The sequence below is a fragment of the Eulemur rufifrons genome, chromosome 7 (assembly GCF_041146395.1).
Source record: "Eulemur rufifrons isolate Redbay chromosome 7, OSU_ERuf_1, whole genome shotgun sequence".
NCBI lineage: Eukaryota > Metazoa > Chordata > Mammalia > Primates > Lemuridae > Eulemur > Eulemur rufifrons.
Window position 1 is genome coordinate 11,150,629 of NC_090989.1, and position 20,428 is coordinate 11,171,056.

The following is a 20,428-nucleotide window of genomic DNA, read 5'->3' on the forward strand; positions in this document are numbered from 1 at the left end:
AGATGACATTTCATATTTAACGACCTAATATAAATATAAGAGGTTGGTCATTTAAGAGGACAAGTATTAATAATTAGTTGGAAACTTGTTATGTGGAATACCAGCCCCTGCAGACAATAATAGCTACCTTTTTTGGGTTTCAAGGGCCTATTGTGTGCCAGATTCCATACTAATTCCTTTATGTATAGTTTTTCTGTGAATCCTCTCAACAGCTCTGTAATGAAACTATAAGCATTCCCATCTTCTAGAGAACTGAGGTCTAAGAGGATAAATGTATGTTCCAAATCAGAGAGACAGAAAGTGGTGCTGGGGGCCGGGGCATGATGGCTCACGCCTGTAATCCCAATACTTTGGGAGGCCAAGGCAGGAGGATAACTTGAGTCCAGGAATTTGAGGTTACAGTGAGCTATGATCAGGCCACTGCACTCCAGCTTGGATGACAAAGCAAGACGCTGTCTCAAAAAAAAAAAAAAAAAAAAAAAGAAAGAAAGAAAGTGATGATAGGATTCAAACTCAGGTATGTGCTCTTTTCATTTTAGCGAGCTGCCTCCATAACACTAATAAACTCAGGGAAATGAATGAAATATTAAGCATACTTTGCAAGAAAATACAGCTTCTTACAGGACAGCAGAATTCATCATGACTCCCCAAAGCCATGATCCTAGAATCCAAAACTGTATTTTTACTCTTTCTTTCTTGTGGCTTCAAACTATTGACACTTATTTCTGACGATGACTTCAACAATATCTATTATGCATTCACCACTAACTTTCAAATATTTTCTTTTCCTTTTATTCTTCAGTCAATGAAAGATAAAGAACCATTCCATTATAAAGAAAGAAATGTGGACTTTCAAAGAGTATGGGTGATGTGGATGATGCAAAAACAAACTGGTGAGAAAATATCAAAATTTAAATGTCTCAACTGAAATTCAAATTCAACTTTGACAGAGTACTATCATTCAAATGGTACTATTTTTTTTTTTTTTAGTTCCATATTAGGAAGGCATTTTTCAGAAGTATTTCTCTGGTAAGAAGTAATAGAGTATTTCAGGCTAGAGATATATATTCTTCTTCTGTAGTATAAGAAATCATATTACCAAATAGAACGGGCTAATATTTAATTTTACCTTCTGCTTATGTAAAATTCCAACTTACCATATCTGTGCTAAAACAGGTTGAGGTAACCCAGATTGAAAAAAAAAGTTTCTAGCTTGATCACCTGTAAATTAAATGGAAAAAGTTTCAGAAAAAAACAACAGCTGACAGAATTCTTCTTATAGCAAAATTACAAAATTAAGAAAGAGACTGGTAATCCTATAAATACCAAATTGAATACATAATAAAAATCAAATGTTAAGCTCATAAGCAATAGTAGAATGAGTCCAACAGCACTGACTTTAGAACATAACACTTAAAAATCATCTCAAAAAGGCCCAACCATTTGCTGGGATGGATTGCCCACTTAAATTAATCTGCTATTAACTAAGAAGTTAATGGCTACCCATTTTGCCACAGCACATTTATAAGAATCCTACGGAAACTGATGACCCATACTGCTCCTTTATTTAAAAAAAAAAAAAAAAAGTTCTTTGCCATTCCCAATACTTTTACTCCAAATTCTGGGTCCTTCTGATATATTTATGGAGAAAAATTAACAATGATTTTAAAAGAATCATATCAATGACAAAGAATTAATAAAGAGAACTATGATACAAACACATGCAAAAGTAATTCCCTAGGAAATCTAGATCCCATTTTTTCTACAGTGAATTCCTAAAGAGTGATCAAATGGGAAATAATTAAAAGGCAAAATACACACTCTGGGAGGTTGAGGCGGGAGGATCCCTTGAGGTCAGGAGTTCGAGACCAGCCTGAGCAAGAGGGAGACCCCATCTCTACTAAAAACAGAAAAAATTAGCCAGGCATGGTGGTACATCCCTGTAGTCCCAGCTACTGGGGAAGCTGAGGCAGGAGGATCACTTGAGCCCAGGAGTTTGAGATTGCTGTGAGCTAGGCTGATGCCACGGCACTCTAGCCCAGACAACAGAGTGAGTCTCTGTCTCAGGAAAAAAAAAAAAACCACAAAAAAAAAGGCAAAGAACAAAAGGAACTTTAGGGAGACAGCAATGAAAACCATCCCTTTTTTTTTCCAAAGTGCTCAGAATCTGTTAATTGACTGAACAGTTTCCCAAATCAGTTCAAGACCAGAATTAAGCAAGTATTTTAGCTGAAGGGTCACAGTCTAATCCTACATTACCTAAAGAATGTGGTCCTTTGATCTTAACTCCCATCAATGATATGCCTAAAACAAGTGGCTTGACGTGCAATGAGGATTGCAAACAAGGTATGAATGTATTACATGAAAAGCAATTGTAAAAATACAGGCTCAAAGTTAAGGCAAAGTAGGTAAAATGTTCCCTTGGTGGTATGTGCCCACCTTAGCTTTGTGTAATAGATTTTCCACAGATATATGCACTAATGATAAGTAAAAATGTAAAAATACTGACTCCGATTACCAGTAATAAATCCAGATATTGGCTTTAAACTATGGAACTGCTGATCATGCTTCGCTCTTTCCTCTACAGTTATGGCCCAGATATCCAGGCTGCCTATAATCCAAAGAAAAGACAAATTATTCAGTGAGAAAAGAAAAACAAAGTGCTCTCACACACTATTTCTATAGCACTTCAAGATTCTGTCCATGTGTTATCAATCATTTGATCAATTAGCATCTGTTTATCCTTGGAAATTATGCATATAAAGTTAGAAAATTAAGAGTAAAGCACGACAAAGAAAGCAATAGAGAGAAAGAGAGACAGAGAGAGAGAAAAGAACAAATTCCTTTTTTAGAAACTTGCCCTACGATCCTATAGTTAGCAGGATTATATGAAAACACATGAGTTAATAATTTACTTATGTAAATCTAAGCAAAAGACTAAGTTAATATGAACTTAAAATTGCACTCTTAGGTGCCTTAAATGCCACAGATGAAAGTTAGGAAAGAAGCAGCTGAGCCTCATAATTAGTATCCTGTATGATTCCATGAAAATCTTTTTTGAGGTGATAAAAATATACCAATACTGGGTTGTGGTGATGGTTGCACAACTCTGCAAGCTTACTAAAAATCATTGAATTGTACAGTTAAAACTGGTAAATTTTATGCTATGTAAATTATACCTCACTAAAGCTATTTTTAAAAATGGGTATCCTGATAAAAAGTAATGGCCAAAGAACATGGGATTGAGGTTCTCCTTCAGTTTCAGTTCCTAGACTGACCAAATGTCCACTCACTACTGAGATCTTCCTCTCTTTAGTCCTAGGTCTCCTCAAACAAATTCACTAAAATAATTCTAGATTATACATACAAAAACCTTTCAAAAGTTCAGACACTTTCCAAAAAGGTGGGAACACACAGTATGCATGTTTCACACAAAATGGGAGTGTGCCCTGCACACAGCAGAATGTCTCAACACTGTATCTCTTTTCTCTGTGGGGTCTGGTGTGACACAGACAGGTAAGGTGGGAATCCATTCAGTCACAATAAATATGGAAAAATATTTACTATAGGGATAAAGTGGTGTTGGAGGTAGACATGACCCCTTCCCTCACATGCCTTACAGTCCTGCAATTTCTAGAAAGGATTTTCATTGCCCTGTCAGAATTAATCCCTGGAAATATAAACAGAAGGAAAACCAAAAACCAAAATTTGTATAGGAATTAAGAAAGGGAACAAAAAAAACCTCCACAAAATAAAACAGAATAACTAATGATTTTGAAAAGTCTGCAGATCTCTGTACTGGAATCCCACAGAGACTTTTAAAGATAGGATCAGAGGATGGTGCTTTGTGCCTCCTAACTCTCTTCATGACAACTAGATTAGACAGCTGCCAAGAGTAATCTGTTAATATGCTATGCTCTCTTTTGTTAAAAAAATACTTGGCCAGTAAGCAAGAACATTTAACAATTTCCTGGTAAGGTTAGGAAAAATTACCTGAAAAACACATTTTATGCAGATTGATATGTTTCAAACAGATAGACTAAAGTAAAACAAACCAAAAATGGCATGCTTCAAATCTGGGCTTTGAAAAAGTATAAACAATCTCGTCACTTCAACAGATAAATTGCAAAGAAAATAAGGGGGCAGAGAGTTCTTCATACTAAGAAGACTTAGGAGACACATGAACTATTTGCAATGCATGACCCTTATTGAGATCCAATTTGAACAAACCATAACAAAAAATTTCTAGAGACCATCAAGGAAATTTTAACATGGACTAGATATACCAGAAATTTTATAGGTGTGATAATGGTATAGTCATTGTCTTTAGATGTGTTCTTATCTTTTAGATACACATACTAAAATATTTATGGATGAAATAATAAGATGGCTGGGAGGTGCTTCAAAAGAATCCAGATGAAACAATACTGGCCATGAGTTGATATTATCGAAACTATATGATGGAGTACATGAGAGTTGATTATATCATTCTCTCTACATTTTTATTTACAATTTGCCATAATACCAAGTTTTAAAAATCTGGCCCCAAAGTACATCGAAAAGGGGAAATTTCTGAAAACTTACCACCAAAAGGTGTTGGAAACTGAGCCATGGTTCTGTTACTTTTACCTTGCTAATTGATGCCTGTAATTGAAATGCAACATTTAAGTTTATGAAAACTTCACTCCTGTATACTTATAAACACACTAACATGCTGTCTTTAATTACCACATGACCAATACTAGAGCTAGAGTATAGATCTACACGTGAAAAGTTACAATTAAGGGGTTCATTCATTTATTCATTCTCTATATAGTTTTGAGTGCCAGATACAATGATGGGCACTGAAGAATGCTGATGAAAAACTGGCAACAAAAAGCTTTCAGTTTAGTGAGTCATGACAACCTACTTACTATAGCATCAATGTTGTAAATGTTACTTTTTAAATACAGTTGTCCCTTGGTATCCCAGGGGATTAGTTCCAGGACCTCCCATGGATATAAAAATCTGAGGATGCTCAAGTCCCTGATGTAAAATGGCACAGTATTTGCATATAACCTACACACGTCCTTTTATAAACTTTAAATCATCTCTAGATTACTTATAACTAGTACAATGTAAATGCTATGTAAATAGTTGTTATACTATATTGTTTAGAGAATAATGTCAAGGAAAAAAGTCTGTATATTTAGTACAGATGCAATTTTTTTTTCCAAATATTTTCGGTCATGGTTGGTTGAATCCATGGAGGAGGAACCACAGATATGGTGGGCTGACTGTACCTTTTAATTAACCCTCTATATATACCAGTCCACCTACTTGATGGTTATAATAATCACTTCTCTTCATTGAGCACGTAGCATATGGTACTCATGGTACTAGATAGGTCTTATCTCTTTTAATCACAATCACAGCCCTATGAGATAGGTTACTATTATAAACACCCCATATTACAGATGAAGAAAATGGGAATCAGAAAGGGTGACTGGAGCAATACCACTCATTTGATGAACAAGTTGCGACTTGAGGCAGGCAGCTAATTCCACAGCTTGTGTTCCACCTATGAAAAACACTGTCTGAATTGCTGCTTAAAGATTCTGAGAAGGACTGTAAAGAATGCATATTACACTAATGTCTGCCCAGAACACCAAACACAAATCTAATGCTCAAAAAATCCCCATCAGGCATTATTTGTTCATGAGCAGGCAATGTGAACAGTCAATCCTCTTCCCCAACTAAAAAAAGAAATCTAGATTTAATGAATATTTTTCCTTATGTTTAATTTTAACAAATCAGTAAGTGTACATGATTAAAAATGAGTACTAAATACAGATTAAAATTTTTAGATACATTTAGATTTAAAGACATGACAGTCTCTTGCTCTAATACTCATCAATTTCATCTTCCAATCTGTCCATGGAATTTTTTCCAACTATCATACTTTTAAATTTCCAAAAGCACTTTCTTGTTCTCTACTACATTCCTAGTACTCTGTCCTTTTTTTAATAGATACTTCAACTTCTGATTTTTTGTTTATTTTGCAGTTTAGTTTTCTTCTGTTTTTTGCATCTTTTGATTCCTCCCAAGTTTCTTTTTGTTTGTTGGCTGCTGGACTGGTTTGGTGTCTCTCTTTGACTTTTGAGGCTTTCCTTACATATTTAGTGATCCCTGGATGCTCCTTCATATTTAAGAGTGAGGCACTAAAAAATGGCAGGCTGATGGACTTCTCTGTGAGAAAATCAGGTACACTGAGTCGCCTTTTCATTGGGAGACCTACAGGTTCAGGATGTGGAGGTTTTTTCATTGAAGCTGTTCAGTTTTGCCAGACAGAAAGAAATGTTGGGTAACTCACCTAGGTGCTGGCTTGGGGAGGAGTGCAGAAGGGAGAAGGAGGTAAGATCCCACACTTCAGTGTGCAGATTTGTCCATGACCCCTTCATTTTCAGTGTCATGCCTCCCCTCTCTAGTCTGGAGCAAGCACCTCTGGTTGAAGTGCTCCTCCCATCTCCCCAGAAAGAAAGGGACTGAAGCAGTCACCCATCTCCTGGGATTTAGGAGAGGAAGATCCAAAAGATCTGGATATAGACTTTTAAAGAATTCCCATTTGGGGCTGCAAAACTGACTTCTGCCTTTGGAAATGCCTGGAGCCCCCAAGTACCTGAAAGCCTCTCAAGATATCTCTGGGGCCAGCCAACTTATGTATCTGCTGTTTATCAACCTGTGTAGGTACTTAGGTTGTATCTTCCTCTGTGAACTCAGTTACCACTCCTGCATTCACTTTCTGTTTCGCAAAAAACTGTAAATTTCTTTTGTCATTGGCTTCTCTGCTGTTATTTTTTTTCCTTATGAGTTAATATCTTTTATGCTTCCTTTGTGGTTATGGCAGACTTCAGGAGAAGAGAAAACACGTGTGGTCAAGGTACCATATTTAACCGGAGGTCTGTGAATCAGTTTTGAAGCAGACTATTTTTCACTGCCAATTTCCCTCAGAAACTGCAGCTCCTGTTCTATTCCTCCACTATTTTTCACTCAGTATATTATGTAGCCAAGCTTGATAATTTTTCAAAAATTTTTAATGTGTTTAATCTCAATCATCATAAAGTTCTTTTGAAATTGACATGTCATACATCTTTTCATTGAGCTTTTCAAAAATGGTAAACTTTGAATTTTAAAAGATAATAAAACAAATTTTAATATATCTAAGATAATAATACATTCTATTCATTTACTTCTATTTTTACTATTGCCCCCACCAAAAAAACTTATTGATTTCTCTTCTTTGTACCCAGCTTCTTTACCACATTTTCTTACTGGTGCTAGTAGTCTCTCAGATGAGTCTCTTTTTTTTTTTTTTTTTTTTTTTTTGAGACAGAGTCTCACTCTGTTGCCCAGGCTAGAGTGAGTGCCGTGGCATCAGCCTAGCTCACAGCAACCTCAAACTCCTGAGCTCAAGCGATCCTCCTGCCTCAGCCTCCCGAGTAGCTGGGACTACAGGCATGCACCACCATGCCCGGCTAATTTTTTTCTATATATTTTTAGCTGTCCATATAATTTCTTTCTATTTTTAGTAGAGATGGGGTCTCGCTTTTGCTCAGGCTGGTCTCGAACTCCTGAGCTCAAACGATCCGCCCACCTCGGCCTCCCAGAGTGCTAGGATTACAGGCGTGAGCCACCGCGCCCGGCCAGATGAGTCTCTTAAGTTTTCTGTATCTATATCTTCTAGAAATAAAGACTCAAATTATTAGATAAGCCAAAACCAAAAAAATTAAGTTATATAAAATCATTGTGATAACAGTAATTTTTGTATTGTGTCTAATTTTCATAGCGATAGTTTTGGTATTTCATATTTTAATAGGTTTGTTTGCTATATTTTGAAGTCTTTAACATGTTTAGGTAGTTTCTTTCTATTCCTATTTTACTTAACATTTTTATTAAGGAATGACTGCTAAATTTTTTTCAGAAGCTTTATTTTTTAGCATCTAATGAGAGAATCATGTATTTCTCCTTGAACTAAAATTTTAAATTATAGGGATATATTTCTTAATATTAAATTATCCTATAATTTATGTAATAAACCCAATTCAGATATGCATGTTATTCTTTTATTACACAGCTAGGATTGGTTTGCTAATATTTTCTTTAGACTTTTTGCTTAAGAAAATGTTATATTCGGCCGGGCGCGGTGGCTCATGCCTGTAATCCTAGCACTCTGGGAGGCCGAGGTGGGTGGATCGTTTGAGCTCAGGAGTTCGAGACCAGCCTGAGCAAGAGCGAGACCCCATCTCTACTAAAAATAGAAAGAAATTATATGGACAGCTAAAAATATATATAGAAAAAATTAGCCAGGCATGGTGGCGCATGCCTGTAGTCCCAGCTACTCGGGAGGCTGAGACAGGAGGATCCCTTGAGCTCAGGAGTTTGAGGTTGCTGTGAGTTAGGCTGACACCACGGCACTCACTCTAGCCTGGGCAACAGAGTGAGACTCTGTCTCAAAAAAAAAAAAAAAAAAAAAAAAAGTTATATTCTATGCAATAAACTGGCAAATCTAGAGGAAATGGATACACTTCTCCCTCCCTATAAATTTCCAAGGTTATATTGTAAAAAGGTATAAAACTTTAACAGAATGCAGAAATAATTGGAAATGTAAAGATATGACATTAAAAAATACCAAGAAAAATGATTTTAGAGGTGAGTTTGAATTAAATTTCAAGGAATAATACCTGTTACCAAAACCATTCCACAAACATCAAACACCCTCAACAAAATAATTCCCATCTTGTGTGAATCTCTTCCCCCAAATCCTTCACCTCACTATGACCAACATGAGACTAAATTTATCTCCTGGCCCTTCTAACATACGTCTCTACTTCCCCTTCATCTTACATCTATTAAGTGACAACCAAATTGACTGCTGACTCCACTTCCTCTCTCTTTCCCTCCCTAATTAAAGTCCTATTCCTTTAGTGTCATTAGTCTCAACTGGATATTAGTAAGGAAACTATTAATACCTAATAAAAATCAAATCACTTAGAGGTATGAATGAAGATGCACCTTCTAGGCTTATTTACTAACACAATAGCCAAATGTTGGTTTAAGGATGAGGTCGGAATGTTCTCACATATCTTTCTTCTAACCACAGGTCGTTCAAATGCCATTCACAGCTAGGTTCTCCTCAGCTCCTAGGGAACCCCAGATATGAGTAGTAACATGTAGATGGAGCAACGGGATAAAACCATCCAATCACATCTCCTATTCAGTTCTATGCTACCTAGACAAGCCATGGCTTAAGGTGTTTTGTTCCTGCTTTTGTAAACATTTGTTGTATGTAATACTATACTTTAAAAAAATAAAATAATTTGTAAAGGGCCACAATATTGTAAAAAAAAAAAAAAAAAAAAATCACATATTCAAGACTTTAAAATGTCACAAACCAGAGCTCTGGTTCTGCTACATAAACCCACTACATCCTCTCTGTCCCACTTATCAAAACTAAAAATGGTGGACAAAACACAAAAATATTACAACCTGAGGACAATAAGAAGTAAACAAAGTATGAAGGTTTTAGAGGGGAGTCAAAGGTTTCCCTCTTTTTTGTTCTCTTTTCTCTATCAACTTTGCTGCAAGAGTGACACAGGCAGGGAACTAGGAAGTGAGGCAGAAGGACAGAGACTAAATCAGCCTTTCTGGCCAAAGGAACTAACAAAAAGGGCCCCTGTGGGCTGTATAGTACAGGGAAAACCAGAGAGAAAGCTGGAGAGGGGACCTGAAATTCTGTGAATGAACTCCCACTAGTCGCAGGCTCACACCTGAGCTGTGGATATGCAGGACAGGCCCAAAGTAGCACGGCAACAGTCTAGGGAACTGAACTGAGAATGGAACCCCTGTCCAGACAGCAGACAGAATTTGGAGTCTGAACCTAACCAGGTTAGATACCTGCTGAAGCACACAGCAGCATTCTGCAGATACAGCATACAGAATCTACACAATATGAAATTCACAATATCCAGGATATAATTCAAAATTTTCATACAAATAAGAAAAATTCTCAAAAAAATTCAATCAACAGATGCCAACTCCAACATGACAAAAATATTGACATTATCACACAAAGACTTTAGAGCAGCTATTATCCCTATGTTCCATGAGGTAAAAGTAAACACAAATGAAATGAATGCAAAGATACAAGTTATCAACAGTGAAAGAAAAAGTAGTTTAAAAAGAATCAAATGGAAATTTTAGCGAGGAACATAACTTTAGGAACAAAGGAAGAACAAAAGAAATGGTAAATATCTGGGGAAATATAAAATTATTTTTTCCTATTGAGCTCTTCAAGATATGCAGACTATTAAAAGCCCATATTACAACCTTGTCTAGTGAGGTTTTCAATATAAATGTAACACATGTTACAACTATAACATAAAGGTCTGTGGGGGAAGAGCAAAGAGACTTACATGGTAGCAAGCCCTACACGTTCCACTTCAAGTGATACAATACTAACTCCAAGTAGATTATGAAAGGTTAAATAAATGCATTTAATCCCTAGAATGACTGCTTAAAAAAAAAAAAATAGAAAGAGATATGGCCAAAAAGTCAATAGATAAATGAAAATGGAATGTTAGAAATCCAAAAAAGTCGGGAAAGGAGAAATAGAAGAAAGGAAGAAAAAGAGTGGACAAACAAAACAAATAATAGGATGGCAGATCTAATTACAGCAATGAATAATTATATTAAGTGTTAATGATATAAACACTAAAGTAGAAAAAACCTAGAAAAAGATGTGTAAACCAAAAGTGAGAAGGAAATGATAAAGATATGAACACATATGAAAGAAATAAAAAAACAGACAATAGAGAAAATTAACAAAACCAAAATCTGGTTCTTTGAAAAAAAAATTGACAAACCTCTAGCTGGACTGTTATGTAGGGGAGAAGAAGGGAAAACAAATCACAGAAATTAAATAAGGGTAAGCCCCATCAATTCTACAAACAATAAAAGAGTAAGAAATACTACAAGCAGATAATATTGAGTCTTGTTATATAATAGGGATGTGGTTTTGCAGTGGAATTTCATTATGATTGGAGTTTCAAGGGATGTCAGTGTTCATGTGATTTCTCCAGTTCCAAAATAGTTCTATTCCATTCTAGAAGTCTGAAATATGTAATTTGAAGTCCTTAATAAAATTTGGATTAAAAAAAAAAGACATACTACAAGCAACTTTATGCCAACAAATTTGGCAATGAATAAGAAATGAACATGTTTCTTGGAAAATAAAGCTTACTAAAATTGATACAAGGAGAAACAGAGTATCTGAATACTCTATATATAATGTATTAAAGAAAGTAATTTTATAATTAAAAATCTTCCCAAAAAAGAAAGCTACAGTCTCAGACGGTTTCACTGGTAAATTGTATCAAACATTCAAGGAAGAAATAACACAAAAAATTTTCAAACAAAAGAGGGATCACTGCTTACTTCATATTTTGAGGTACATTCATTTCAATGCAACCCCAACCAAAACTGCAGCAGGTTCTGTGTTAGAAATTGGCAAGCTGATATTAATATATACATGGAAATGCAAAGGACCTAGAATAACCAGAGCAATTTTTAAAAAGAACAAAATTGGAGAATTTACCCTGATTTTAATATTTACTATAAAACAACAGTAGTAAAGACCTTTTGGTATTGGTGTAAAGATAGATCAATGAAACAGAAAAGTTCAGAAACAGACCTACACATCTGATCAATTTATTTTTGGCAAAGTTGCAAAGACAAATCACTGGAGGAAAAAAAAAAATCTTTTCAACAAATGATGCTGGATCAATTGGATATCCAGGTGGGAAAAAAAAACATTGACCTTTACCTTACATAACATACAAGTATTAATTCAAAATGGGCCACAGGTCTAAATGTAGAACCATATAAGCTTTATATAAAAATTTTAAAAGATTGGAGAGTATCTTCATGACTTTGGGCTAGACAATTTCCCAAAGCACAAAGAAGTATGATGTATAAAAGAAAAACCTAGTAAAACGGGCTTCATCAAAGTAAAAAAAAAAAATCGGCTCCTCAAAACATATCATTGGCTGGGTGCAGTGGCTCACACCTGTAATCCTAGCACTCTGGGAGGCCAAGGCTGGAGGATCACCCTGAGCAACATTATGAGACCCCATCTCCACAAAAATATTTAAAAATCAGCCAGGCTTGGTGGTGCATGCCTATTGTCCCAGCTATTTGGGAGGCTGAGGCAGAAGGATTGCTTTAGCCCAGGAGTTTGAGGTTGCTGTGAGCTAGGCTGATACCACGGCACTTTAGCCTGGGCAACAGAGTGAGACTCTGTCTCAAAAAAAAAAAAAAAAAAATTAGCAAAATTTTCAAATGTTAACAATTGAAAAAAATGTAGGTTTTAACTTTCAAGTCAGAGCATTAGTACATTAAGTATCTTTCATAGTCTTCTCCTTTATGATCAGATTATCAATTGTTTAGAGCTTACTTGAAAATAAACCTTTATACCTTTCCTAGGTCTTATTAACCTACTTGGGAAAAGCTTTTATTTCCATATGCAATACAAAGCTATATTGATCCAATATATTATGTAAGCAACAGGCTGGTTTCCGGGATTTTTATCTCCTTAAAGCATTTTAAGATTGTCTTAAAAGCTGACTTCTAGGTCCTTATTTCATTCAAATGACAACTTAAAGTTCTACTCCCAGAATCAAAGATAATGGTCTACATTACGCCAAAATAATGGAGTCAGCTTCGGTTTTACTGGCACAATCCTTGACATTAAGAACTTTATAATTAAATAGGGAATAGAGAATACACATCAAAAAGCTTGTGTGTTTCTGTGTATGTGTGTGGCAAGAGGGGGAGGGGGAAGGACAGAGACATATAAGCAGCAAATAATACCAAAAACTGCAAGCACTTACTAGTATACTTGACCTGTATTAGCCAATTTAATCCTATTAACAACCATATGGGTTAAATAACATTAGTATTCCATCTTATGGATGTGGACACTAAGGCACAGTTTATATACTTATTAAACGATAGAAGAGGGAGTCAATCTGGTTTCAGCACCCACGATCATAACTTCATACTTTCAGGAAAGGAAAAAGAACTTAAACAATCATGAAGTAGTTAGCCTTGTAAACCAACCAGGTGGAGCTGGGGGGTGGGGATACTGCTCCACGCAATAAAGACATTGGGGAAAAAAAGGAGGAAGAAAGGGAAACCAAAAAATATGTTTTAAGTGTGATAGCAGACCACAAAGGAAACCAAATGGGGAAAATAAGATTAACAGAATGTTCACATGTAAGTCCCAAGAGCTGCTTCTTCTTGCACAATAAAAGGAAAGCTTCTTGAAGTGTAAGCATTTATCGTATGGAAGCTGGAAATCATATATTTCTTAAAAAATCTAACAGAAATCCTAGAGCAGTTAAAAAAAAAAAAAAAGGTGAAGGCAGATCTATTTGCACGATAGGATTTCAGAAGCATAATGTAGGTCACCTAAACTGAAAACAAAGAGAAATGCAGAAACCTACCTAGAGAAAAGCAAGGAAAGGCCTTCTCTCAAGGTCCCTGGCCCTACCACCTGGGACGAAGGGAAGCCGCGAAGCGGGACTGTTATCCCAGGAGTGCAGAAAGATCAGCACTGCGCAGAGCAACACAGAGCAACACTTGCGGGGTGAGGGTCTGGAGTTCTTCCTCCAAGCAGGAGACAATACAGAGAAAAGCAGCAACCAACTAGGCAAATATGCCCTGCCCCAGTTACCATTTACCATGTCTTCCTTCTGGAATATTTCTAGTTTACAGCAATGCCTACATCCATAAGTGTTCACATTTTTAACCTTTAATAAAAAAGGTTATAGATGACCATTGTGGTAAATTTAGAGAATTGAAAACACAGAAGTGGTGAAAAATTCATGATTTCACTATCTGAAGGCAACTTCTATGAACAGCTTAGTATTTATATTTCCTTTTAATCTTTTTCCAATGACTGTACAATGGTTTCCTTCTTTTGCACACTTTACATAATAATATATACTTTCAGCAAGTTTTTACAACCTTTCATAGACACGTTGCTGGACTTAGATATTAATCTTTACACTGAGGCAAACAATCCTGTATTTACATACAAACAGACAGAAAAACACAGAGACTAAACATTGGGCAATGAAGAAATAGGTAAACAGTTTTTTTAAAGTTTGGATAATGTTAGGCTTTTTTAAACCAAAGCTAGAATATGTTTGAGAAATCTTTCATCTTTATTTTACCTTCAGAAAGAAAAGCTAATGATAGAAATACAAAAGAATAAATCCTTAATTTTGGTATTTACATTAAAATCCCAAATGTTCATACATTTAGAAGACCTCTAGAAATGCATATTTGTAAAATAGAATGACCACCTTAAAAGAGTATTTACTAAAACGACATTTTGCATGACAAAATATTATATTGAAACAGATTTGTTATTTGATTTCCAATGTTTTGCTGTCATAAATACAGAGAGATTATTCAGAAAATATAATTTCAAAAAATAAAAATAAAAAATATATACAATTAGGGATTTTGGTTTCTAGCACATAAATACTAAATCTAGCAGTTTTAAAAAGGCAAAATTTACTCATGAGTAGTAAAATTTCCAAAGTGTAAATTATTGGCATAATTAAAAACTTTAAACTTTACATCAAATCATTAAACTGTATAATTAGTCTTTAAAAACAAATTTGTCATTGTGCTATTCTTTTGACTTTCCTAAAGGTTTGAAAATTTTCAAATTTTTTTAATTAAAAGGGGAAAGCACATTTAAAGAACAATTATACATGATGAAACGAGGTAATTCAAACATATACCTATTCATAGAAAAAAGAATCTTCAACAATTATGTAGTTCAGAAAATCAGCAGATTTCTAATATACCAAAACAGCACTAATCTAGGCTTACCGGCCTAAAAAATACAAGATTATGAACATACATTATCTGTTTTTCACTTAATTATTGACCATTCCCTCACAAAAATCTTACAATCCTCTTATATTAATAAATAAACTGGGTTCCAACAAGTAGCAACAAGCAAAGGTTACAGAAGGGGAGAGGAGAGCCCAGGATCAGACTCCACCTATCTATGTTGCTGGAGTCACAACCAAAGAACCCTAGTCTCAAAAGCTAAGAACCTACCCTTGGTAGAAAAGGTATTTTGTATATAATGGAACATTTATAAGTGAATTAGGCTTATATTCTCCCTCCTACAATTTACAGTATTCCAGAAGTTATGGAATATAGACAACTAAGTTTGTGTTTCTCAAGCCCCCAAAAAAGGCAAGATGGCCAGAAGGCATTAGAACGCAGGGGATAAGGATAACAGGGACCTGTTCTTCCTCATATTTAAAATACAATTCACTGTGGGCTTGCATTTTAACAGTTCTGTTGTCTAAGCCCACTTCATGGTATCCCTTCCTGATCTTCAGCCTCATTTATTTCAAATAGATTTTCATGGTACTAAGGTAATAAACTTAACTCATCTCTTATAAAGAAATAGTTTTTAAATTTTCTTTCAAAGTTGCTCAAAAAGTTTAGTTTTAGGTTACACAGAACCTACGGATAGCAAGTACAGAATAGAAAATTAAAATTGATAGAAATTTGCCATCAATGAAACATTGAAGGGAAAGAAAGAACGCCCAAAAGTGCCCAAATGTGGGGAAAAAAATGAAAATAAATGTATATTTTAAATATCCTAACGAAATATCCTCAGGAATATAAAAAATGTCTAACATACTCTATCCATATCATGATATTATCTGATACTTGAAAGTTGTGGGGGTCTGGGTTAGGCTATTATTCTATCTGTATTTATTCTTGATCTTAAATAAAAATTAAAAGAAATCACAAAAAAATATTGTCCCCATATATTTTCCTTTTGGAGGCTTTGCATCTCTAAAAATTCAAAATCAAAAAACATTCTTAAAAATTCAAGGAAATTTTTTTCTTATTTTTAAAAAGAAAAGTCTGCAATAAATGAAAACAATCTAGAAGAGTCTACAGTCCTATTCTATAAGTGAGTCTTATACCAAATTCCACTCCTGTGATGACTGTTTGAGCAGGAATGAACAAAAAGCAGAAAATTGCCCTGTAAGATTACACATAAAGGCAGGAGGTACACAAAGCTCTTTTGAAACACATTGAAAAGGTACTGAAAGCCAGACAATAAACAGACAAAGGAACTGACAAATCCCAAACATATAGCCAACATGATCAATGCCCTATTGTCATGTCTGAAGTCCTGAGCTTTAAATGTGTCTTCTACATGGGCTGCTACTTGAAGTAGAGTAAGATGACCTAAAAGGGATATGCCGCTTGATCACAAGCAGGATTTTAAAACTGCATGAAGGATAAAGAACCTGATAAAAAGGAGAACCTTATTAACAAGACTGAAAAAGTTCAGAGACATTATCAACATTCTGTCTGAAAAACTGTAGTGATCACTCAAGTTGTCCTCTAAACAGGGGACTGCATTCCTCCCAGAATTTTCCTTGCTGTGTTGGCGGGAGTGGTGGCAGGAGATGAGCGATGAGAAGGGGACAGGCAAGAATGATCAGTGTCCAGCAATCATTGTCAGGTCCAGCTGTCAGCATATCACTTGGCAACACTCACTGGCATTTCAGAGGATTTGTCTCTTTACTCCTGCTTACTTTCCACAAAGAGAGATGTCAGGGTATCTAGCCTAGAGAGTTTCAGTAAACAGATTTTAACCTTAGTCCTAAATCATCCTTACTTTAATATTTGCAATAGAAGAGAATTCATTAGGGAGCAATAAACCAAAACCTAGCTATAATACAAAGGAGAAAAATGAGGGGTAGCAATGAGAGAGACAGGAAAGGAATTCCTGTTTAAGAGAGAAATGGAATTAATACTCCCCTCTTTGAAGCTCTTACTTCTACTTCTAGAAGAACTAACTGCAAAGTAACATCTGAAAAGTCATTATCTACAGTTTGTCTAATTTGTTTTGAAAAATCGAATTGTAAAGCACTATAGCTGCAGATAGGACAGCCATTCATAAAGCTCGAATAAAGTAACTGAGGGACTTTATTTCTTCTAGAAGGTTCCATTTTCAAGTGGGTCATTAAGAATAAAACATTATATTGAGGTACTGAAAGCTGAAAAAGTAATTCCTGGAAAAAGCATATAACTCAAAACCAAATAACAATTATTTTAAGAGCCACTGAGTGAGAGAAGAGCATTTCAAATCAAAATTTTATTTTAAATGTGAGTTACAGAAAATTTCAAGATTGACAGCTTAATTGATAATGAGATTGTATAAGTTTACCCTATTTTCAACGTACATACTTCTCAGTAGTCTCTCAAATATCAATTAATAAATGATGGAAAAAACACTGAAAGTTTTCAAATAATTGTAAGCACTAACTTTGTCACATGAAAAAAATGTAATGAACCAGGTAAAAGGAGAACAAAATGCTGTCATCTGTGTAATGTGAATGTATACAGTCACTGAAGAAGAGATGATCGAAAGGGTTTCTTCTAAATAAAAACTGAAGTTTCAACACATTACAAACTACATGCATACTTAAAAGAAAACATTAAAATAAACTTTCACGTTGTAGCATAAGAACTCATATCACACTTAGTCTTAAGTCAACAAAGTGTACTAATTTACTACTCTCACCTTTATTTCTAGGTAATTAACTTGTATACCTCTAAATACAGCCAGCAACCAAGCCTGGTATTATCAGTTCACCTGCATGAACGGTGGTCAACCCTAGGCAGAGAAAAGTTTTAGAAAGATAGCCTTCAGTTTTAGGAAAGAAGTCAAGAAATGACACAGAAAGCACTAACTGTGCAAAAAAACACTGCAACACTGAAAAGAGCAAGAAAGTAGGAAGGCTTCCTGCCAGATTTTTAAGTCTGCTTCAACAAAATAGTACAACAGCTGCAACTGGATGAATTAAATATGGGCTGATAGACTGTAGTAAAAGGAGAAATGAAATATGTACATACCATATAAAAAACCATGAGCCAGTAACTATAAAATGCTCTACATTCAGATATATTCATCAAAATTAAACTGGCTATGGGTAATGAGGACACAACTGAGAATGCAGAGAGCATTTCACATCTTTGACATCTTCACAGATGTAGTGCCACAATGGACACCAATGACAATTAGACAATCAGCCTGTCCAATACAACCGACTCCTTCTGCCAGTAAGAGCAAGGGGAAAACTCAATGAAGATATGTTTTAATCTCTTAGAGTCTTTGCTAAGGACTGTTAAGTATTTGCCCAATCAGAAGATAAAGGAAATCTGCCTAGGTACATATTGATTATTCTGATCAGCACATAGATGCTGGCTGCCTCCTGCTACAGCTGAAGATTATTTACCAATGTGTAAAGAACAGGCGAAGCCCAAGAAAAAAGCCTTACTGAAACATCAATGAAAAGTCACTGGGTATCATGAATGAGAACCAAGGACAATGTAGTCATTAACCAAAACCAACTGTACTCTGCTAAGTGACCTAGAGGACTTCTATGCACAGCAAGATTTATCACTACTAGAAATTTTAGGACTAAAAACCATTCAATAACATTAGCATCACTAAAACACAAAATAGACTGCAGCCAACAGAAAACCAGAACATTTTAGGATGCAATAGATATATGACTCAAATATTTAATTTCACTTCACTTGATTGAGATACACAGAAATATACTTAAGCCTGAGAAAACAGAGGCAGGCTGAAAAGAATCCTGCTGCTTGTCATCTTTAATGGGGATTTCATTCAATTTCTTTAAGTGGATCTGTCTGCATCATTAAAGTACACAAAAAGAAGTTTGGAAGTTTCTATTAAAAATCATAAATACACTGTGATCTGAAATAAAGGAAAAAGAAGAAAATCCTAGGTTTTCTCAATTTTGTATTTTCTTTAGAAAGGTTCAACTTCTTATAATATTAAAAAAAAACTTTGTAGAAGCCAGTTTATACTCAAAATTTGCTTGAATTATAACCCAATTTACCTAGAATTCTAGTGTAGGCACATTTGCACACTCAAAATCAATTGCATTTTAATTTTACTCTTGTGAACTCCAGTAGAGCTATTAAGCTTTAAAATTCCAAATAACATTGAGAAGATTTTAAAAGGATAACTATTGTTACCAAAGGGAAGAAAAGTTAATGCACTCAATACGTACTTCACTGAGTAACATTCTTCTTGATGTGGACATTATAAAACTAACCCTTTCATTCCCTCTCTAACAAAGCTTTTCTTATTTCCTCGACACTCCAACTTTTAATAAGTTTTCGTCAAAGGGAAATTTTATTTGGGAATCTGAGCCAATTTACTAAAGGTCAACCTAGTTTGGAAAGTTCAGCACAAGAAATGAAGTAAGGCCTCAAAATAAATAAGTTAAATGCAAATTTACAATATTAATAATAGTATAGCAAGGAGGGCCCTGTCTCACACTGCTCATGGCAGGGCAAACTATTACAATTTCTCTTGAAAACAACATGACAAAATATGTAACAAAGCAGGAAAAATGTTCTTACCATTGTACCCAATAATTCAACTCCTGTGAATCTGCCCTAAGAAAATAATCCAGAATACAAAGATTTATGTCCAAAGAAAGACATTAACCGTGACTTTATTTTTTAACAATTAAAAACAGAAATAATCTTAAATGTTCAATAGCACAGATAAATTATGATATATCCACACAATACAATTTACAATTAAAAATATAGAACTTTATGAGGTATTATGTCCACCATGTTTTTAAAAAATGCAAAGAAAATATACCAAAAAATTAAAAGTTGGATAACGTGTTGTAAATATTCTCACATAAAACTTGTACAAATGATTCAGTTACTACTTCTGTATACATTGTATCAGATGAGATAATCCTGTGGCCTTCCATAGGATTGTGAAAGCCCAGAGGAAAAAAGCTACCAACTCTGACTGAGACACTTTACGGAATAGCAATGTGTATGATTTAAATTAGGAGCACTATATAGATACAAGAGGGAACAACATTCTAGGCAAAAGGACAGCCTGAAGGGCATGAGCAGCCCACCATATTAAAATATAAAATGTATCCAAGGGCTAGTCCTGAACAGCAGGAATGCAAATAGGGTGAGAGAACATAAGAGATGCTGTACAGAAGAAAAGAGCCCAGTAGTAGAGTAGCCTCCAGAATGCTGCTATCTAAGGAAATTTATCTTTTTGTGAAGTGGTCTGCTTCTTAAGATAGACCACAGAAGCTCAAGAAAACAGGCAGCTATACAAGCTATTTGTTTTGATTTTTATTTTTCTTAGAAAATTAAGTAAAATCACATAAAAAGTTATCATATTTCACTTATTACCATTTAGAAAACAGCTGATTCATAAAGCTTACAGGGTAAACTCACATATATTTGAGGA

At 34.9% G+C, this 20,428-nt stretch overlaps 1 protein-coding gene across 6 annotated transcripts in view; it reads right to left on the reverse strand.

Moving 5' to 3' along the window:
• Positions 1–20,428, reverse strand: part of ITSN1 (intersectin 1) — a 196,710-nt gene that overhangs the window by 136,831 nt on the left and 39,451 nt on the right. For all 6 annotated transcript variants that reach the window (XM_069474971.1, XM_069474974.1, XM_069474976.1 and 3 more), the window contains exons 2-4: positions 4,585–4,644; positions 2,519–2,611; positions 1,158–1,221 (exon numbers count right to left, since the gene is read on the reverse strand). In XM_069474971.1, the coding sequence (XP_069331072.1) occupies positions 1,158–1,221; positions 2,519–2,611; positions 4,585–4,612 (185 nt within the window). In that variant the 5' untranslated portion in view covers positions 4,613–4,644. The remainder of the gene's footprint in view (positions 1–1,157; positions 1,222–2,518; positions 2,612–4,584; positions 4,645–20,428) is intronic.